General features: G+C 52.9%; 3 protein-coding genes across 6 annotated transcripts in view; all 3 read left to right on the top strand.

Annotated features, from left to right (window-relative positions):
* Nucleotides 1–20101, top strand: part of HOXB3 (homeobox B3) — a 53132-nt gene that overhangs the window by 9956 nt on the left and 23075 nt on the right. For 2 of the 4 annotated variants that reach the window (XM_066263857.1, XM_066263851.1), the window contains exon 1: nucleotides 4147–4217. The exons of 1 other annotated variant lie outside the window; for it this stretch is intronic. The gene's annotated coding sequence lies outside the window, so the exon portion shown is untranslated. Of the gene's footprint in view, nucleotides 1–4146; nucleotides 4218–18681; nucleotides 19220–20101 lie in introns of those variants that run through there. One more of the 4 variants, XM_066263852.1, reaches the window with a different exon arrangement.
* Nucleotides 594–3082, top strand: HOXB5 (homeobox B5). The gene is made up of 2 exons (XM_066255495.1): nucleotides 594–1187; nucleotides 1869–3082. Exons 1-2 carry the CDS (start codon nucleotides 632–634, stop codon nucleotides 2114–2116), a joined length of 804 nt encoding a protein of 267 aa, XP_066111592.1. The 5' UTR covers nucleotides 594–631; the 3' UTR covers nucleotides 2117–3082.
* On the top strand, nucleotides 14575–18533 carry HOXB4 (homeobox B4). The gene is made up of 2 exons (XM_066263859.1): nucleotides 14575–16414; nucleotides 17250–18533. Exons 1-2 carry the CDS (start codon nucleotides 15958–15960, stop codon nucleotides 17546–17548), a joined length of 756 nt encoding a protein of 251 aa, XP_066119956.1. The 5' UTR covers nucleotides 14575–15957; the 3' UTR covers nucleotides 17549–18533.

The raw sequence follows: 20101 nt of genomic DNA, 5'->3' as shown, positions 1-20101 counted from the left end.
AAATCCCCTAGTAAGGGAAAAGCAACTCAATGTTTGATCATCTCATCTAGAGTTAAAATAATGACGACAGGGAGAACACAAATAGAGAGAAGTAACCACATTCTCAAGAAAGTAAGGTTTCGACCGCGTCCCTCTTCTAAAAGCCTCGACCCCGCGGGTGACTCTAGGCCGGCTTTCCTTCTCGCCCGGCGGTTGCCGAGAGCCAGCAGGGAGGCAGCCTTCGCCGCCATGGCGGCCAGCGGCCCGCGCTCCCGCCGATCGCCGGGAGGTGGCGCGCTCAGCTCAGAGGCCGCCGCCAACCTTCTCCCTGTTTCTCCCCCTTCTCCTTTTTTCCCCCTCTCGGAGACTCACATTGAATCGGCCCTAACGATTCTCGGATCGTCATTATTTGTAACCATAGAGCATGAATTACCTCTTGAGGTCATCAGTGAGAATTTACGACTGGTCAACAAAAGCACGTGATTCCCTAACGCCCCCCCACCCTCCTTCCAACCCCCCCCCCCATATTTGGCCGCATACATAGCAAAACGAAGTACAGTGCATCGCTATAATTCATTAATACATCATAAATCGTGAAGCACAGGGTTATAACGACCACGATCCACAAATCAAGCCCTCCAAAATCACCCAAATGAGCTCGTACTTTGTAAACTCCTTCTCGGGGCGTTATCCAAATGGCCCGGACTATCAGTTGCTAAATTATGGCAGTGGCAGCTCTCTGAGCGGCTCTTACAGGGATCCCGCTGCCATGCACACCGGCTCTTACGGCTACAATTACAATGGGATGGACCTCAGCGTCAACCGCTCCGCGGCCTCCTCCAGCCACTTTGGGGCGGTGGGCGAGAGCTCGCGCGCCTTCCCCGCGCCCAGCCAGGAGCCCCGCTTCAGGCCAGCGGCGTCGAGCTGCTCCCTGTCCTCGCCTGAGTCCCTGCCCTGCACCAACGGCGACAGCCACGGCGCCAAGCCCTCTGCCTCGTCCCCCTCCGACCAGGCGACCCCGGCCAGCGCCAGTTTCACCGAAATAGACGAGGCCAGCGCGTCCTCGGAGCCTGAGGAAGCGGCGAGCCAGCTAAACAGCCCGAGCCTAGCTCGGGCGCAGCCAGAGCCCATGGCCACCTCCACAGCCGCGCCCGAGGGGCAGACTCCGCAGATATTCCCCTGGATGAGGAAGCTTCACATCAGCCATGGTAATTCTTGCTCACTCCCTTTTTTTTTGTCTTCTCGGCATTCCTTCCCTGCGTTGGGGGGTGGGAGGCGGAGGGCGAGGAGAGCTTGGCTTTTCCTCGAATATAGATTTATTTATTTTTTCCAGAGGGGGGAAGTCTCTAAGAGAGTCCATACAGCTCGGGGGACAGAGCCAAAGGAGGTCTTTAGCTGGGGGTTGGGGAGGGGTATTTTTAATAATTTGTTCCCAGGCTCGGCTTAGGTTTTATTCTCCCAGCTGTACTAGCTTTCGAATGAAGGATGGGGTTTATGTAAGGTGGGGAAGGGTCCTGCTTACCCCTGAAATTTTGAGACTGCCACTAGCAAATGAGGGGCGAGCAGTCAAAGGAGCTTCCCAGGGCAAAAGTGCAGCCGCTCTCCTCCCTCCCGGGGCCAGCGGCCGCCTGAGCCCAGCGAAGGGTGAGGCACAGGGAGGGAGCCGGAGACAAAGCCGGGCGCTTAGCTGCCGGCAGAAGTGGGGGCTGCGGGAGAATGGGGTGCAGAAAGCGAGCTTAGATGCGGGACGTCTGGAGTGGGGAGGGTTGGAGCTGCGGCGAGCTGGGGGCCGGGGACGCCTGGGTCCTGCTCCACGCCCCCCTCCCACCCAGGGTCCCCTCCCTTAACCGGAATAACATTGCCTCGCGGCTATCCTCTGTCTGCTCCAGATATGACCGGGCCAGACGGGAAAAGGGCCCGGACCGCCTACACGCGCTACCAGACCCTGGAGCTGGAGAAGGAGTTCCACTTCAACCGCTACCTGACAAGGCGGCGGCGCATCGAGATCGCCCACGCGCTCTGTCTGTCCGAGCGCCAGATCAAGATCTGGTTCCAGAACCGGCGCATGAAGTGGAAGAAAGATAACAAACTGAAAAGTATGAGCCTGGCTACAGCCGGCAGCGCCTTCCAGCCCTGAGCCCTCCGGGAGGAGCCCTGGGCGGCCCAAGAGCCCTTGCCGCCCCCAGCCCCGGCCCCTCCGAGCCTCCCCGCGCTGCCGCCGCCCGCTGGGGACTGGTTCCCACGAGCCTGCCTCGCCCCGGCCTTGTGTTACGATTTTTCGTTTGGTCTTAGCTCTTCCTGTGGCTCCCTCTCTCCTGGACTGTTTAATCTTGTTATTATTGTTAATAATAATGATAATTATTATTTTCCTTCCATGCTCTTTGCTCCCCTCCGCTCACCCCAAATCCACCAGTGTTTTTGAATGTTCGTGTCTGTGGTTGCACTCCTTCCCCCAGGAAGAAAAGAAACTCGCATGTTTAATGTGAACTTTCCCCTCCCCATCTTGTTCTTCTAACTTATTTATAAAAGGATGATCACTGTATTTTGAGTTTCAGCTTGAAACTTCTCTAAGGGGCAGCAGTTGAGGTGGGGTGGTACCGCAGTGCTGGGGCCCAGCTGAGCTGGACTCGGGGATGGAGTCCATGACTGTGTCTCTTTCCATCCTCCTCTTCCTCCTCCCTCTCTACTCCCCAGGCCCAAGTCTCTTAATGACTTGGGCCTGGGGTGAGAAGGGGCCAGGGAGACCAAAGGGGTGATGTTGAGAAGAGAGAAGGTATATAGTGAGATTTAAGGTCCTGCCGCCTGGGTAGGCCCCACAAGGCCTGATCTGGGAGTGTACGGAAACAGAATAATCCTCAGTGTAAAATGTCTTGTGTATTTCTCTGTGAATCCACGGGTCTGGTGTAGTGGGCCCAAAACTTGTAAATATGGGGATAGTCTGGGTCAGACCCATCTCCTTCCCCCCTACCCAATTCGCTTCCAAGACCATTTGTAGTGAGGCGAGTGGATGCTGTGCTACGTGTGAAATCTGTCTTTGCCGGGCCTGTCTCAGTGATTCGCTTTTGGTATTTGTTTGTAGCTTTCCTTGAAGTCAAATAAATGTCTCCCCTACTCCATTGCCCTTCCACTTGTCTTTTCTCTGGGAGCCTGCCTCTCCCATCACTGGGCATGCCCCAGACCATTCTTGATAGACCTGGGGTGTAGGGAAGGGAAAATAGAATGCTCACCAGCAGCCCCTTTCAGCCACCTAAGTCTCTGGTTTCATCAGTGGTGCTTGGGCCAGAGGACAAGCCTGTATGTCTGGAGGGCTGAAAAGTCCAGAAATCTCATGTGGGGTTAGGGCAAGGAAACGCTGAGCTGGACTTCACCCTGGCCTTCCACCAACTGGTCAGAAAAGCCTCTGGAAACCCCTTCAGGGAAAGTAATTTGGGCCTAAGTCTTGAGCAGGAGGCTTCTGGCCAGTTGGGAGTGGTACAGGCCTACCCAGCCCACTGTCCATCCCCTACTCCAAATCTCAATTCAGCTCTGCCACCCACTAAGGCCAAAAAATAAATAAATAAATCAACTGGATTTTAAAGGTTTCTTCTCATCCTCAGTCTTCTCTGCACTCATCAAGGGCTCCCTCCATCCAGGGGCCTACATGACCTCTCCTGATGAGGAGTTGGGGTCTCTCCTGGAAGACCCCTGCTTCTCCCTCCAGGCAGAGTGGCCCAGGGCCAGAGCCCAGGACTCTTCCTTCCAAGTCAGCCTCTACCCTGAGCACAAGAGTGAAGTCTGGACACTTACCGTTCATCCCTTCCAGCTTGGCCCAACTTCTTACAGGACTTGGGGGAGGGGAGGGGAAGATGGTGAGGAGGCAGCCGAGGATCGTGGAGGCTCTACTGGGCCCTCCTTCCCCCTCACCCCTTGACTTTGTCCCCCTTTGTCCATAGCAAACTATCCCAAAAGTCGCTATGACATTTAGATGTCAAATGGATAGGGGTTTTATCTTGAAGTTAGATCGTAAAAATCGCTGAGAAGTCAGACAGATACCCCTCACTGGCTCGAGAAAGTCACGTGAGGTCCATAAAGTTAGTTTTATGGTTTTGGGGAGTTGACACCGCGCGGTATATTTCACATTCTCCAGAATGTTAAGTGACACTTTAACTGCTCGCTGTGGTGGGGAAGGGGGCAGAGGTAGGTGAGGGCTCTCCCAGCCCAGAAGGCAGTGGCGGCAGCCGAGGCCCAGCGCTCCCGCAGTAAGTGGCTTCCAGCTTTCGCTTTTTCCCCTTGCAAATGTTGGTGCTTGGAACTGGGCAAAGAAATCTTGCTTCCCGCAGGGCTATCGGATAAGTGGGGGAAATTTAGTCTGCTTTTTGCGCCAAGATCTGACAAGGTGGGTGTATGGAGTGGGTGGGGGCATTCAGTTCGATAAGGCCTCAGTGCTTGGGGCGCCTGGTTTTTATTTGCAATGGTGTCTGACTCTTTGTGGGAGAAGGACTTGTGTGGGTTCCTTCAGTGCCCTTGGAAATTTAGGGGGTAAGAAGGTGGGGTGTGTACAGCTGAAGGAAGGGCTCTTTGTGGGGGCCACTTCCCTGCTGGATATCTTCATGCAGACATTCCCACCCCCAGGAAAGAAAGTTTATGACATTCATTTGTCAGGGGTGTGTGGGGGCGCGCTGCTGGGCACTTTTATCTGGACACATCTGAGCTGAAAAAAAGCACCGGGAAGGCTAATGCAGTTGCTGTGGGCTGCCTTGCACTGGAGCACTCTGGCTTTCAGATCTTTGAACCCCATGAAAGGGGTGCCTCTGATTCCCCATCGCCTCTTAGGGGTTATCCAGGATGGGGAGCATGGTGCTTTTGCAACCCACTTGAGTCTGTTGATCCCAAGCCATCCCTTTTTCTTGGCTCTAAGGAGGGTCCTGTGGTCAGAGTAGGGAGGAGACAGAGGGGACAATTCTCTCAAATCCAAAACCTAATTCCTGGCCATCAGTGGGTGGAAGGGGAGAGCTTCTCCCCTTGCCTTGAGGAGTTAGGTGCTTAAGTTGGTCCCTGGAAATCCCTCCATAAATAAAATTTGCTCAAGAAAATAGACCCCAACTGCCGGGAGGGAAAAAAGGAATGCAAGAGCTTGGAGAAAAAAAATGTAAAGGTGCTGTCTTTCCTGTTCTCTCCTTTCCCCTTCTCTCTCCACCATAATCTTAAAACTCCTTTTGTTTTGTGGCACTGAAAACCAGAGGGATTTCACTATTTGACCCTACGTGCCCTACTATTTTCTAAGGATAAGTCACTCTTCTAAAACCAGAGGCCTCTTCTCCACCAAACAGACCCTCCAATTTTGAGACCTAGGAAGTCAACCACCCTGTCACTTCTCCTTTGCCAGCCCACCAGCTCTTGCTTCAGCTTACGAACTCCTGTGGATAGTACCTGAAATTGGGCATGTGGCACCTTAAGGTCTTTGGGACAAGGAGAGGGTCACAAGATTCCCTCCACTTCCAATTAAAGGACATTCCCACTCTGTCCCTCTGTCCCCTGTTTTTTGCAGCCTCTCTCTGTTCCCTGATTTCTTCAGCCCCTGCCCAGGCCTGACTTATAGGAGGCCCTTCACAGGCTTTCAGAGCCGAAAGGATGGAGAGCTTGGGGTCCTTGCCCTGATTTGAAGACATATCTCCCTAAGAATGATGGGGCATTTGTGTACCTTGGAATGGAGGCTCTTCTCTCAAAAGATTCTCAGCACCACACACGATACTAATAAATGTTCCGGGCACAGCTTCCCCAGGCTTCCGCTCTGGACAAGGTAACTGAGTTGTCTGAGGGGTCGTGGAAGCTGCAGCAGGAGAACCCGACCTGGGAGCTCCTGGGGAGCCCCATTGTTTTGTGCCCCTGGCTTCTCTTCCTTGGAAACCCCAGGTCACCAGGCCTGTCCCGGAAGATTTTTTTTTGCCCCCTCCCATGTCAGTTCTGCAAATTCTGATAAAAAAAGTGTGTGGGACGGGCAGCCCAGGGACATCTGCTAGGCATATCTAGACAGATTTTTCCGGAATGGCAAAGAGCAGCCACAAGGGGTGGGGTGGGGGTGCCCATTTCCGCTGCGAAGGCCGAGCGGGTCCTAGAGAAGAGCCCTAGCTGGCCTTCCTCTTCTCCACTTCAGGCTTTCTGGGCAACAGTCTTCCTCCAACCCCAACAAGGACATGTGGGGGAGGAGATGAGAGGTGAGAAGGGGTCTCTGGTGCAAAGAAACTCTCTTCTCTGCCCCGACCCATTCCCCCATTCCTCCTGCTGTCCTTGAGACATTCTCTGGAATAGCTGCTTCTCTCTCTCTCTCTCTCTCTCTCTCTCTCTCTGGCCTTTCTCTTCCTCCTCTTCCACCCGCTTTCCCTCAGTTCAGGCCTCAACCTTCAGAGCTGCAGGCTGGTACCATCTAGCCAGATTCTTGCGCCCAGCCGCCCAGCTAACGCGCACCCTCCACCTGGCTGAGGGGCCAAGGAGGCGGCAGCCGGCCTCAGGGCCCCGCAGAGCCCCTTTCCTCTCAGAAGCCAGCCTGACCACCGCTCAGCAGACAATCTGATTGTTTTATTTGGTTGGTTTTTGTGTTGTGTTGTGTTGTTTCTCTGTGGCCACGGGGTGGGAGGAAGTATAAAGAAGTGTAAACAGGAAAGCCAGCCGGGCCTGGAGTTCTGAGGGCCCATATTTCATCGGCTTCCTCTCTATAACTGCAGCGAGGACACTTAACCCTTCCCTGGCTGTGAGAACCCATTCACTGGGGGCAGGTGGGGCAGGGTGTGGGGAAGGGATCCAAGTTGGAAGCGCCTTTCTCTGCCTGATGCCTTTATCTCTGGGGTCTGGATGCCTGGATGGAAAGCCAAGGATTGGGAGCAAGGGAAAAGAGAGCCAGCTCGCACAATCCCCCAAACTCAAGCCCTTCAGGGACAGATAGGAGAAGGCTCATGTGTTTCCCAGCCTGGGGACTACCGGGGCCAACCGAGGAGGGCAAGACTGGCAAGAGCCCCTGCCTTCTGTTTGGGGAGACCCCACTGGTCACTCTCTCCATTTTGGGAGACTCTAGGAGTAATCGGATTTCAGTCTGGGATCTGCCCACGGCAGGATTTATCGATTGCTGCAGCAGTTACACATTCATATTAATTAACACAGACACCGCCTGGAAACCCAGGAGGGGGAGGGGAGGAAAAGGGGCCCCTTAAGGAGTAGGGACGTTATCTTTTCAAGCGCTCCTGGGGCCCAGATTGTAGAGTCATTTCCCACAAGAATCATATGGCCTTCCCCAAGCTCAGTCCCTGTCCTTCTCGGCAGGGGTAAGTGACTTACTCTCCACAGTCGAACCCCACACCAAATCTCCTGGGGAAGGGGTGTCATTAAACAACCCCCCAGGCCCGACTGACTTTTCCTAGTCAGAGTTAGAGCGCCCCAGTACTCGATGGATGGATCTTCTGGTAAATGTTCCCAGCTCCACCTCTCCAGAGGGGTTAATGCCTCTAACCACCTTCCTGTCAACTTCCCCGAGGTAGAAGCTTTTCTGGTTTGGAGCTAGTTTTAAGTGTTTGTTGGTGGTGGTATGATGGCCTATCACTTCCTCTTACCCCTCCCTTGAAAAGTGATTAAAATCTGTTAAGGGATTTAATTAAAAGAGTTAAATGAAAAGGAAGGAGGCGCAAATGAGTTGGGGGAAAAACCCACACCAAAGCTATTCTCAACGATTAAATCGCCATTTTAACAATATAATGGAGTTTGCATCCTGAAAGGGGAAATCAACGCTCATATCTCATCAATAATTCATAGAGTCCGGGATCACGCAGAGGTCAGCAGACGGCCGGAGCGCCGGCCTACTTGGGGTTGCCAGCCGCTCCCGCATACATTACTCGCCACGGGTCGCATTGCCACCTCTGTGCTCAGGCTGGGGCAGGGGCATGGCCATAGGTTTAGGACGACTTAGTGTTCTTTCATTTTGGCGAATTTACTGATATCCAGATTTCAGGCTGCAAAAGGAAACGGGGGATTTAGGAGGCTGGAGAGGATTGGACTTAAGGCAATTTTGGACCTGTCTGACTCTGAATATCACCATCTTCCAAAGTTTTCATCTCTCTCTCCCCCTTATTTTTCCTCCTTTTCTGTTCTAGGTATCCTCTGTCCTGTCTCTTGTCTCTCTAACTTTCTCCTTGGAGAGGGAAGCGTGCTCTCTGCAGCATCTTCTAGCTTCCCGCCTGGACGCGCTCGGGGCTGCCAGGCCGGGCTGTGGCCTTGCTTTCCGAGCGGATTCAGCGGAGCCCCAAGGCTGTGGCCTTGGCTGCTGCCTCGAGCACGGAGCCCTTCTTTGGTGGCAGGGTTCCCTTGAACCTTGGAGCTTTGTGGGCTACGGATGAATGCATCCAGGGAGCAAAGGTGTCCTGCCCAGTCTGGCTTGCCTAGCTAAGCGATGATCCGGGTCAGGTGGAAAGGAGGGGATTCGGCCTGAAAATCAGCACTTAGGAGAGAAGTGGAGGGAAAGTCCAGCGAGTGGGAGCGTCTCATTTCCGCGCCTTGGAGGCAGGAGGGAGGTTAATTCGTATCTCCCAGTTTCCGCAGGCTTGTTCCATTTCTCTCTTTCTCTCTTAGTTTGTCTCTCTAACTAGCTCTCTCTTCTGTTTTCTAATTCCCAAGGGCCCCTAGGAAAAGAGGAACGAAATCCTTCCTTGTCAGAGGTGGGGAGCCTGGGACGCAATATTTGGGCGCAAGGAAAACCAAAAGAGCGCAGGTCGCCGGCGCGGCCGCTGCGCTGGCCGAGCGGCAGAGGCTGTAACGTCCCTGAGCTGCCAGTAGAGTCCGCCTTAGACCAAGTTCACAGCCAGGCTGGGGCCTCCGAGGAGCCAGCGCGCGGCCGTGCAAGGTGGCCCCGAGCCCGCTGGGCCTCGCAAGGCCTGCATACTCAACTCTCTCTCTAGCCCTGTGGGGACTGTCGCCCCCTCCGCTCCCAAGGAGCCCTTGCTCCAAGCACACTTGCTCCAAGCTCTCTCCACTTTTCACCCTAGAAATACCTTTCTTCAGGTCAGACCCTTGTATTGGTCCCCGTATGTCTCCTAGCCAGCAGCTGGACCCACTCTGGGGGACAGGAATGGAGAGGAGTGGGTCATCAAAAACTCTTCCAGGCCCCCTAACATAAGGGACCGGGGAAAATGCGAGAAAGTGGGATCAGTGAAGGAAGTGGGGCTGACATCCCAAGGCATTGTTTAATATTCAAAAGACTCCTCTTCCTCAGGTCTGAGGCCCCTAGTGTGTGTGGCATGGGGTAAGGGTATAGCGGAGGGGCAGGGAAGGCCTTCTGCACGGAGGTTTCTGCAGCCAGAGCAGCAGAAGGAGACCCTGGGCGGTGAGGCCAGTGTTATTGCCAGAGGGGTCGCAAAGTTGGAGGGTCAAAAGTTTACTGCATGCGTGAGCAGAAGGCGGCGGAGTCTAGCGGCGGGGGCGGGGAGGGAGAGGGGAGGAGGCTACGTGGGTGTGTGTGTGTGAAGAGAGAAGAGAGCAAGCAAGGGATGCTGGAGGTAAGGAAGGCTGTGGGCTGGGGGGGTGGGGTCTGGAGGAGCGGAGGAGAGGCAGATGTCTGGGGGAGGAGAAACTGAGGGAGGAAGAAATGCTTCTCCAAAAAACTCGCTAGTGGGGTGGGAAGCTGTACAAAAGAGAGCGCTTCAGGTTTAGCGAATCCTCCGCGCAATTTTCTCTCCCAGAGATAATCTTTGAGTCACCATATAAAATTTAATTAAAACCTACCCAGAAGCACACATTTTTAAAATCCAATTACCCACATGTCTCTGCAGGAGGTTTGGTGGGGCCAAGGGAGGCTTCCAAGGTGAAGGCCGGAGTCCCACCAAGGTCAGTCCCACCCTGCTTACCCTGAAGGGGCCAAACAGCGGGTTCCCCAAAGCCCCTTTCACTCCGGGCAGGCCTGTTTTTCAGGCAGGGTTTGATCCTCAGGCTGAGTTCAGGCAGTTGGAATCTATGGCTATTGGGCCAAGACTGGAAGATTTCTAAACTTTCACCCCTTTCCAAATTGCTTGGGCTTAAGAACTTGGATATTGAAACTTTAGCTTGTTAATTTTCTGACTCCCAAACCTCCACTTGTATGATTATCCAGAATCCCTCTCTTTCTATTTGGAGAAGGGAGGGGGAATGAGAAGGAAAAATACTGGTCTCACAGAGAGCTTTTTAACTGGAGTTGAAACAGGCGACCTGGAATGAACCTTGAATCCATGCATTAAGCTTAGCTCAAAAGTAAAATGCTTGGAGACTTTGTAATTATAACACCAGGGCATATGCCTATTTTGGGTCTTTAAATGACTGTTTGTTGCTTTATGAGATGTCATCATACTCTCTTCTAAGTATTTAATACAGGAGGTGCATTGTGGGTGTTTGTTCTGCCAGAATAGAGATAACCTGAGAGTTTTCATAAAGACACGTTTTGAAATATAGCCAGAAGAGACAATGGTTTAATGTCAAATTTCAAATCGATTTGACCCCCAGGTTTTTGACTAAACCAACTGGGTATGGGTCCCTATTTCTACTCAACCTTCAGGCAAGTTTCTCTGGGGAGTTCTTGGGGTCCACAGAAGGTAGAGGTAAATGTCTGAACTGGAGAATTTGTCTCCTTCTGTTCCTTTTTAGTGTCCTTCTCCTTTCCAGGATATGTTAACAAATTTATGGTCCTGTAGGGTAGACTGGAGCAGCCCAAGGCCCTGGGCTGGAGAGGGCCTCAAGACAGGGAAGGAAAGGCCTCTGCCATCGCAGGCCAAGCTGAGTGCCTTGTGCCTCTCCCCCCTAACCTCCCTGTGCTGGGGGGATACCACCCTGCAAACACTCCCCCTAGACTTAAACTGGGTCGGAGTCACCTGACTTGCCTTTGTGGGTCCCTTGGAGGCTCTAGAAAGGGGAAATGTATTTTTGGCAGTCTACCCAATTCTAATCCTGTAGGGACAAACCAAAGAAAATCTCTGAACATTTTTGATGCCTCCTTGATTTGCCCCTGAACCTCCTTGTGGTGGTGATGATGGAGGTAGGCAAAGGAGTTACTGTATAGATGAGAAGCGGTTTTAAACAAAAATTGCAGATGGTAAGGATATGGTTTTGTTTTCAAGGGAGAACTAGAGCCTCTGAAAGCTAAATCCCCAGCTTGGACCATTGCATTTCTCTCTGTCTTTCCCAAATTTACTGGCCTGTGGACCAAATGTCACTCACTACTCCCAGGTGAAGGGCTCATTCCTGGGGCTTTAGAGCCTCCATAGTTTTGGGAGAAGTAGGGGAGTATTTCTAACATTGGGGGATAAAATTGAGCAGATGGAGTATGCATTGGGATATAGGCCCTGCCAAATGCAGCCATTTATAGGCGAGGCAGGAGGAAAGGGGCTGTCTCAGGCCTGCTCTCTGGGACACAGATGCCCACAGCCACATTTTCACTTCTCCAGGTGTCAGCCTTCTTCACAGACCACAAAGGGTACCCTCACAGAATCCTGCCCTTTTCCTCTTTGCCGGGAACCAGGGCTGACAAAATATAGGGATAATAAAATATCAAAGCGGAGACCGGCAGGCTGAGTCCTTTCCGAATAGGGAATAGGACTCTTTTGGGGGTGGAAGTTGGGTTGGAAGGAAGGGAAGGTTCTGGCAAAAAGTGAGCTGGAGAGAATGGGCTGAACCCAAATCCTGCTCTGTCATTTTTCGCCTAAATAATGACTTGCGCAAAATTCAATATGACCGAGAGAACTGCGCGACCGTATTATAGTAACTGCCTCATCGTTGGGGAGGCCTAGAGAGGGGTGAACCACAGGTCACGGCGTCTAAAAATTATTAAAATGTTTGAGAGCCTCGTGACGCGCTTAGCTGTTTAACAAAGACTGCCAAAGTATGAGATTAATACGAAAACTTGCCCTTCAAAAACAAAAACACCAAAAAAAAAAAAAAAAAAAAAAGTCTTGTTCCGGCCTCCGAGGAGACCCAGAGCTCCTCTGCCCGCAGCCGCGGTTCGGTTTTCCGGACACACAATAGTGGACAAGAGCGAGCTCAGCTGTTGCCGAGCGGGTCTCGGGCAGGTCGGTGGCCAGCAGGCGCGGGGAGCCGCACTGTGAGTACTCCCGCTCCGGGCCTTCCTCTCCTCGGCGCGGCTGCCTGTGCGGTGCGCGTGGGCTCGCCTCCTGGCCCTTTGATTTCCCTCCCTGGCTCTGTTCCTCCCACCCTGCCGACAAAAGTTAGATGATTCCGCGCTACTGGGACGCCGGCGGAGGGGCGCTGAGCAGCGAGAGGTCATTCTAGCAACCTGTGGCTGTCGGGAGAAGGCGGCCAGCGACCCAGCGAGCCACCCCGGGAGCGCAAGGGAGGTGGCTGTAACGCGTGCTGAGCGCTGGCCGTTTTTTATTTTTATTATTATGCGTATTGGTGTTATACTCCTTCTGGGAATGGAGGAGAGAGGCAGCCTTCTACTCTGATGAAACCCACCTTGGGCATCGCTGATAACCTTGTCCTCCACCCATTGCGGCTGACCTCGGCTGGGGTGGGGGTTGCGGTACTTCAGTGGGATGGGTGACCACGGCAGGTGGCTGCTCCCACCGCGCAGAGGAGAAAAACCGCCGTGCTCTGTCCATAGGATCAGCCTCTCAGTGGCTCTGCCTCCCGTTTCTCTTTCTCCTGGGGTGTTCTGGGTACCTGGGCCACATTCCTGTGAAGTGTAGAGTAGCAGAAAAGCCGGGTGGCCAGCTCAGCGGCCCTCCCAAAATTTTGAAAAGCCGACGATTTGGAAAGATTTCAGAGAACTAGAGAGTTGAGAGGAAGGTGTGGGGTGGGGGAGGGGTCTGAACAGTTGGAATAGGTCTTGGAGCTCCTAAGTGGCCTTCGACAAGACTTGGAAAGGTCCTTGCTTGACGCTGGGGGCCTGATAGGTGTCCTACTTACACATTTTGTCAGTGAGCCCAGGACTAGACTTCAGTCTTTCCGGGTGCCCAGATGGGGGTCTGAGATGAAGGTTACGATATAATTGTGTGTGTGATTTTTCAAATATATGTGAATCCAGCCTGGCTGGGAGAGTGTTGGTATTAGAAATCAGGCCTAGAGGCCAACATTGGCGGTCTGAATTTGGGATAGAAAAGAGGGTCTCTGAACCTAGCTTCTGGCAGGTGGAAGCCCTCCTTCTACCCACCTGCACAGGGCTCAGGACTGAGATAGGCTGACGCTTCTCGAGTATATGGTGTTAGAGGGCTGGTTTTTGTGTTGTTGCTGTATTTATTACTGAAATTGATATTACCCTGACTTGTTCACTAGGGATACAAGTATTTTTCTGACCTAGGAAGACAGGTAGGGAGTCTGGGTGGAAAGGAGGTTGTTCCTGTGTGCATTTACCCTTACCCTGGGAACACCATCAACATTCACAGTCTAGGGCTCAGTTCCCTCCAGCTCAGCCCCCAGTCTCCCAGCCCAGTGAATTTGGAGGTTACTGGAAGACTCAGGAAATTCATTTGGAAACCCCAGATCCTTCAGCTTTTCCAGATCCCCATTTGGGTCCCACTGCCAGCAATCCTAGCAGGTGGCTGAGTGAGCAAGTTTAGAGAGTGAGCCTGCCTGGGGTTGGGGGGGGACAGGGTTCCTCCTCACACGTCAGGGATTATCCTCCGGTTCTGGCCCCAGGAGGTTTGGGAGGTTGAGAGGGACCGGAATATCATCTGGCTGCATCTTTTATGGTTCCTCATTGCCCTTCATTCGGAAATGAAACGCCTTTGATCTTTTTCTCAGGTTGTAAACGGAATTGCCCGTCATTAAATATCCGGGGCCCCATCTGCTTGGTCTCCCAGCATTTTTCTTTACAGCTGTTTCTCCCTCGTTTTACCATTGAATTTTTCCAAAAGGACTTTTATGACACCCCCTTCACACCCAGCCGCCTTTCCCCCCTCCTTTTGCTAAGAGGCGCCTTGAAAAATATCTATTTATTCGTTTGATCGCAAACTAAAGGCTGCAAGGGTCACTGGAGGAGCCCATTGGGGTTTTGTTTTTCTTTTTAAAAAAGTCCTGGGGGGATGGGAGGGGCGCGAGGGCACCCAGAAGGGTCTGATTCTGACTTGCCGCAGCCTCAGGATGACCCTTCCTCCTTTTGTGTTTAGCTAATGTTTACATCTCATAATTCATGCGCCACCGCCGAGAGTTGCGCAGCGGCTGCGAGGTTCGCGTCTCTTTCCGGGACCAGCTCCTTCTAGTTCTTTCTAGTAGAAGAGAAAGAATTGAAAACCTTGTAATCCTGAGGATGGACCCGCAGTGCCTTTTCCTGTTCCCAGAACTCAAAATCAGAACAAAACGAAATAAAATCAAAGCACTCAAACCACACCCCAAACGAAGAACACGCGGAAAGTAGGAGAACTGGAAAATGTCTGGGCCAAGAAGATCTGTCTGTCTTCTGTATATACCCTGTAGATCCGAATTTGTGTAAGAAATTTTGTGGTCACAAATTCGTATCTAGGGGAATATGTAGTTGACATAAACACTCCGCTCATTTCCCCTCCTGAAGAAAAAAATTTTTTTTTCTAAATGAGGACCAAGCGGTGACTGAACACGCGAAGACTCCTTCCTTCTTCTTCTTTCTTTTCCTCCCCTAACTGGTTAGAGACAGGGAGGAATCATCTACCTGAAATATCCCCCCGTCTGCCCCTGGGAGCCTGGGCCCCTTTTCACTTCTCTTAATAGGTTAATGTTGGTGGTGTTTTTATTTTATCTTCTTCCTCAAACCCACCTATTCTCTATTCTGGGTTCAAGGAGGCTTTACTGAAAATCCGGAAAAAATGACTGTGGTTTTCAGTGTGCAAAGGCAAAGGAAATTAGCTTTTCAAACGGATGCTGAGGTCGCCTTTCCGTTTGGGTTCAGAAACAAAATGCACTGGAAATACGCGATTGCCAAGGGGTGTTATTGTGTGCGGGGGTCACCTCCTGGGTTCCAATCCCTAGAATCACAAGGATGTGAGATTTCTGTTCACTGTGGAGGCGGTGGCATTAGTGGCAATTAGAACGTCTCCACCCCTTGGTTAGGATTGCTCCGATGGTTCTGGAATTAGCAAATAGCTATTCAACGTGTTCTCAAAAGTTGTAGGTTTTTTATTCCAGTGTCGTGTTCAGTGTGGGCAACCAAGTCGTTTCTCCCAGTTGGGCCGTGTGGAGTAGGGAGAGGAGTGGATAGGAGAGGAAAACAGACGGACGGACTGACAAAGCCAAACTAATAGCGCAGCTAAATGCGATTTGGAAGGCGAGGTCTCCCCGAATTAGTGCATGAATTTCCTATCGATCCGCTCGCGGTTCCATTCATCTCTGACAAGTCCTTCCATGCCCCCGCCTGCTTGCCCCCGACGCCTCCTCTCTCACTCCCTGCCCCTCCCCATACGGCTGCGGAGAAAAGCCCCACGCTCAGTGCCTCTCGCCCCGAAGTGGGTTCCCCTCTCTAGGCGAAGCCCCCGGTCCGCTTCTCACTTCACTCCCCGCGCAGAGGCAGGGTGCGTGGACTCCCTCCCCTCGGAAGGAAGGGCTGGAGGCCTACGGAAGGCAGAGCGTGCGGGGCGGAGGTGAGGCAGGACAGCAGGGGCTACCCCGAGAGCCCCAACTTCTGCGGGGATCCGGGGATTCTGCTCCGCCCGGGGACCCACCAGGCCCTCCGTTGGCAACCTGCTCTCTCCCTCCGATCGCGCAGAGAGCCAGGCGTGGAGGCGGGCGCCCCGCAGGAGCCTCTGTGAATGCTGGTGTTGGTTGGGTAGGTGGGTGGGTGAGGAGGGGGGAGAGGAGAAGGGGAAATAAACCTCTTTGGCTGGAGTAGGGTCCGGGTGAGCAGATTTCCTTATCCGGGAATCGCAGGCGGGGCGGCCATTGGCTCCCAGGATCACGTGGGGTCCTAACTTTGTTCACTTGACAGTAAGTAGGAGGGCTTTCGGAAACAGGAAAACGAGTCAGGGGTCGGAATAAATTTTAGTATATTTTGTGGGCAATTCTCAGAAATTAATGGCTATGAGTTCTTTTTTGATCAACTCAAACTATGTCGACCCCAAGTTCCCTCCGTGCGAGGAATATTCACAGAGCGATTACCTGCCCAGCGACCACTCGCCGGGGTACTACGCCGGCGGCCAGAGGCGAGAGAGCAGCTTCCAGCCGGAGGCGGGCTTCGGGCGGCGCGCGGCGTGCACCGTGCAGCGCTACGCGGCCTGCCGGGACCCCGGGCCCCCGCCGCCGCCGCCGCCGCCCCCGCCGCCCCCGCCCCCGCCCGGGCTGTCCCCTCGGGCTCCCGTGCCGCCACCCTCCGGGGCCCTCCTCCCGGAGTCCGGCCAGCGCTGCGAGGCGGTCAGCAGCAGCCCCCCGCCGCCTCCCTGCGCCCAGAACCCCCTGCACCCCAGCCCGTCCCACTCCGCGTGCAAAGAGCCCGTCGTCTACCCCTGGATGCGCAAAGTTCACGTGAGCACGGGTGAGTGCGTGGGCACCCCTTCCCCCTCCCACCCCAGGCGCTTTACACCAAAGGGACCTCAGAGGTGTGGGGGGAGGCAGGGGAAAGCTAGGGGAAGCCAATTGTCCCCGCTATAAACTCGCCATTGCGGAGATTTACGGTCGCCTGTTTTCAGAGCTACATAATTACATCCCCCATAAATTTTTATGGCCTGGTGGGCCCTGCGCCTTTGAAGTCGGTTCCCCATCCTCTTTGCCATTCTCACCAGCGACTTTTTCGCCAGGGACTTGCAGTCTCAGTGAAGTTGGAAGTTGGGGAGGGGGGTGGGAGGTTGGGGAGAAGGAGGGGGAGGTCATCTGTATTTAAGCAGAGAGTTGGGTCAACTCCCACTATTTATTTTTTTCCCTTTCTTTCCTCTAGTCTGGCTCCTTGGCTCAAGAAGTAGGCAAAAGTTTTTCCTGGGGCAGGCACTGTTTGGAATCTGAGCAAAGAGGGTGGGGACTAACAGAAGAAAGGTTTGGGGAAGCCCCCTCCCCTTTCACCCCTTATTCGCCCACCCCGGGCCTCAGGCCAAGGCGGGAGAGGGACGATTAAAACCTTGTGAAGATCTCTCACTCCACCCCCCCATACACACCCAAACAACATTGAGATAACACCCCCCAAAACTCTGAGTTCTCTTTCTTACTGGGGCCCCGCTTTCTTTCCTTTTCTCCACCTCACCCCTTCTCCAGGAAGAAGAGGTGGCGGAGGAGGGAGGGAGGGAGGAGATACTGTGATAGCTGGAAGAAAGGGCTCTCCCTCCTCCCCTTCGGAGCAATAAAACTTTCTCTTTCTCCTTCTCTCTGTGTGTGTCCAGTAAACCCCAATTACGCCGGCGGGGAGCCCAAGCGCTCTCGGACCGCCTACACTCGCCAGCAGGTCCTGGAGCTGGAGAAGGAATTTCACTACAACCGCTACCTGACGCGGCGCCGGAGGGTAGAGATCGCCCACTCGCTCTGCCTCTCCGAGCGCCAGATCAAGATCTGGTTCCAGAACCGGCGTATGAAGTGGAAAAAAGACCACAAGTTGCCCAACACCAAGATCCGCTCCGGTGGCACCGCTGGTGCAGCCGGAGGGCCCCCGGGCCGGCCCAACGGAGGGCCCCCCGCGCTCTAGTGGTCCCAGCGCGGGAGCCGTGAACCTGGGGCGTGGGAGGGTGGCGAGCGCCGGGAACGTACCGGGTGGGGGCGAGAGGCGGGAGGGGGGCCTGGGGCCTGGGCCCGGAAAGGCCTTCCTGCCACCCCCACTTTATCTATTTACACGAATAAATGCAGAGAAGGGGGAGGGGAAGCTTTATTTATAGAAACGACAATAGGGAGCCTGGCGAGGCCCCCCAGAAGCAAAGCTCAAGTCTCTTGCTTTCTTCCTTAAAAAACAAGAAGAAGGAAGGAAGAAAAAAACGGAAACAGAAATAGGAGGAGGTTGCACTCCTTGTTTTCAGCTTTGGCGAAGATGGATCCACGTTTCATCTTTAATCACGCCAGGCCCAGGCCCATCTGTCTTGTTTACTCTGCTGAGGAGAAGACGGGCCTCGGTGGCGACCATTACCTCGACACCCGGCTAACAAATGAGGCCCGGCCGGGCCGCCGCCGCCTCTGCTGCTGCCTCTGCTGGAAAACAGCCTGGATTTTCTTTCTTTGTCCCCCATTCCTGACACCCAGCGAAAGCACCCTCTGATCGCCAGATAGCGCAGTGTTTGGGCCACGGTAACAAACACACACATAAAACCTCCTCTCCCTCCGTGCCCTTTCGCGGGGACACTGACTGCTCACCCGCTTCCACTGCGGGGGCCCAGATGGGGGCAGCAGGAAGGGGACAAGAGGAGGCTTGGCGGCCTTGGAAACGCAGGAGCGGACAGGGCAATTGAGTCCAAGAAAAAAAAAAAAAAAAAAAAAAGAAACCCAGAGACCCAGGAGAGCCTTCCTCTGGAAGGTCAAGTCGTTCCTGGCAGGGTGAGGGGCCAGTTGAGTTCTGAGAGCTGGGCACAACCTTTCTCGCCAATCTCGAGTTGTACAGAGGAGGCTCGCTCTCCTAGACTGAAATTGAATGTGAAACTAGGAAATAAAACGTTGCACCCCTCCCAGTCTGGGAGATGATGTTACAGAGACCTCTCCCATAGTTTATCATTGTTGCATTGATTATTATTATTATTAATTATTATTTTATGTTGTGTGTGTCCTCTCTCCTATCCTCTTCCTGACATTCCAAACCAGGCCCCCTTCCTAGTCCTGGGGCTGCCTGAGTCTAGAACCCTTCGTTGGAGTGAAAATTTGTGTCCTGTACAGAGTGACAATAGAAATAAATGTGTGGTTTCTTGTGACCAGCACAGCGTGTTTTTGTTGAAGCCTTGATCTAAAGATACAGACATATGCCACCTAGCCTCTATTTTAAGTACCCCAGTCCATTCAGACTCACATTGTAAAGGGTAGAGGATTTTTTTTTTCAAAGGGTCCGATGGGAATTTCTATCTCTGAGGACTCCAAATTGTGGTAGCTGGTTTGTTTTCCTTTTGGGGTGGGTGTGTTATTTGGGGCTTTAAATTTTTTCTGTCCAAAAAAAATGGATGGAGAGGACTGGGAGGACTGACTCCAATCCCTAATGGGGGGAAAATGTTTCATTGTAGGACACAAGAGGCTTAAGTACGGCAAAGCCTTTCATATCATGATTTATTTGTCATAAGCAAATAAAATGCGGTTAAGCTGTCTCCTTCTAGACAGACGGCTCTTTGCTTATTAAAGTTCGAGAGAGGATTCCGTGAGGCCGGCCTCTTTCCTCCCGCATAAGAAGGTATCGTTTTCCTCTGAGGTGTTTAAGGCTTTAATGAGTCTAATTTTTTGCACAGATGTTTCTGGGTGTTTGCAGGTTTTCAGAGTATTTTTATATTACAAAGGATCTAGCCGGTGCCATAGCTCAAACTCTGACAAGCAAATAGATAATCAAGAAGACAAATGGCCTCTTTTGTGAAGCCCTGCTCCTGTATTAATTTTCATTTTCTTTCTTATAGAAAGTATCGAAAGTACGACTGGGGACCAAATAGCTTTCTGTCTCCGAGGTCCCAGTCACCCCTAGAATGAAGTGGGGGAAGGGGAAGGGGTGCAGGTTACCCTCAGAAACTCTGGTAAGCCTGGGCAGCTTTTGTGCAGTACCCAAGAGAAGCTCTAAGGTCTGGGGCCTCCAGCCTGGGGCCTCTGGTCCTGTAGTGGCTCAGGGTACAGCCACCTGCCTCCAGAAAGCTCCAGGCTTGGGAGAGCATATGCAATTAAAAGTGTTTTGTTTTGGGGGTTTTTTTTGGTCCCATCTCCCTTCAGAAAATAAAAATAGCTGATTTCACTCACACATTCTATTGTTATTTCTTTATTGTATTCCCTAGTTTGCAGCACCTGTGAGTTTGAGGTTGGATAGGACCAAGGTACAGATGGGGGGCCAATGTCCCTAGCACTGAGGTTGACCTGCCTGTTTAAATGCTGCATGGAGATTCATAAAAAAAAATAAAAAAATCACCCAGACCTGGAAGATGAGAGCAGCCGGCTTTGTTTTGGTCAATCGCGGTGTGATGTTTAGACGTTTAGCTGCCAGAGGATGAGCCCGCCCTTAGCAGAGGGGGAAAATAGTTCTTAAAAAGCATATGTGCCCCCCCCCAGGAATGCCTCTATAGAACCAAATCAAAGC

The sequence above is a fragment of the Saccopteryx bilineata genome, chromosome 2, assembly GCF_036850765.1.
Source record: "Saccopteryx bilineata isolate mSacBil1 chromosome 2, mSacBil1_pri_phased_curated, whole genome shotgun sequence".
Taxonomy (NCBI): domain Eukaryota; kingdom Metazoa; phylum Chordata; class Mammalia; order Chiroptera; family Emballonuridae; genus Saccopteryx; species Saccopteryx bilineata.
This window is presented reverse-complemented; position numbering and strand designations above follow the sequence as displayed.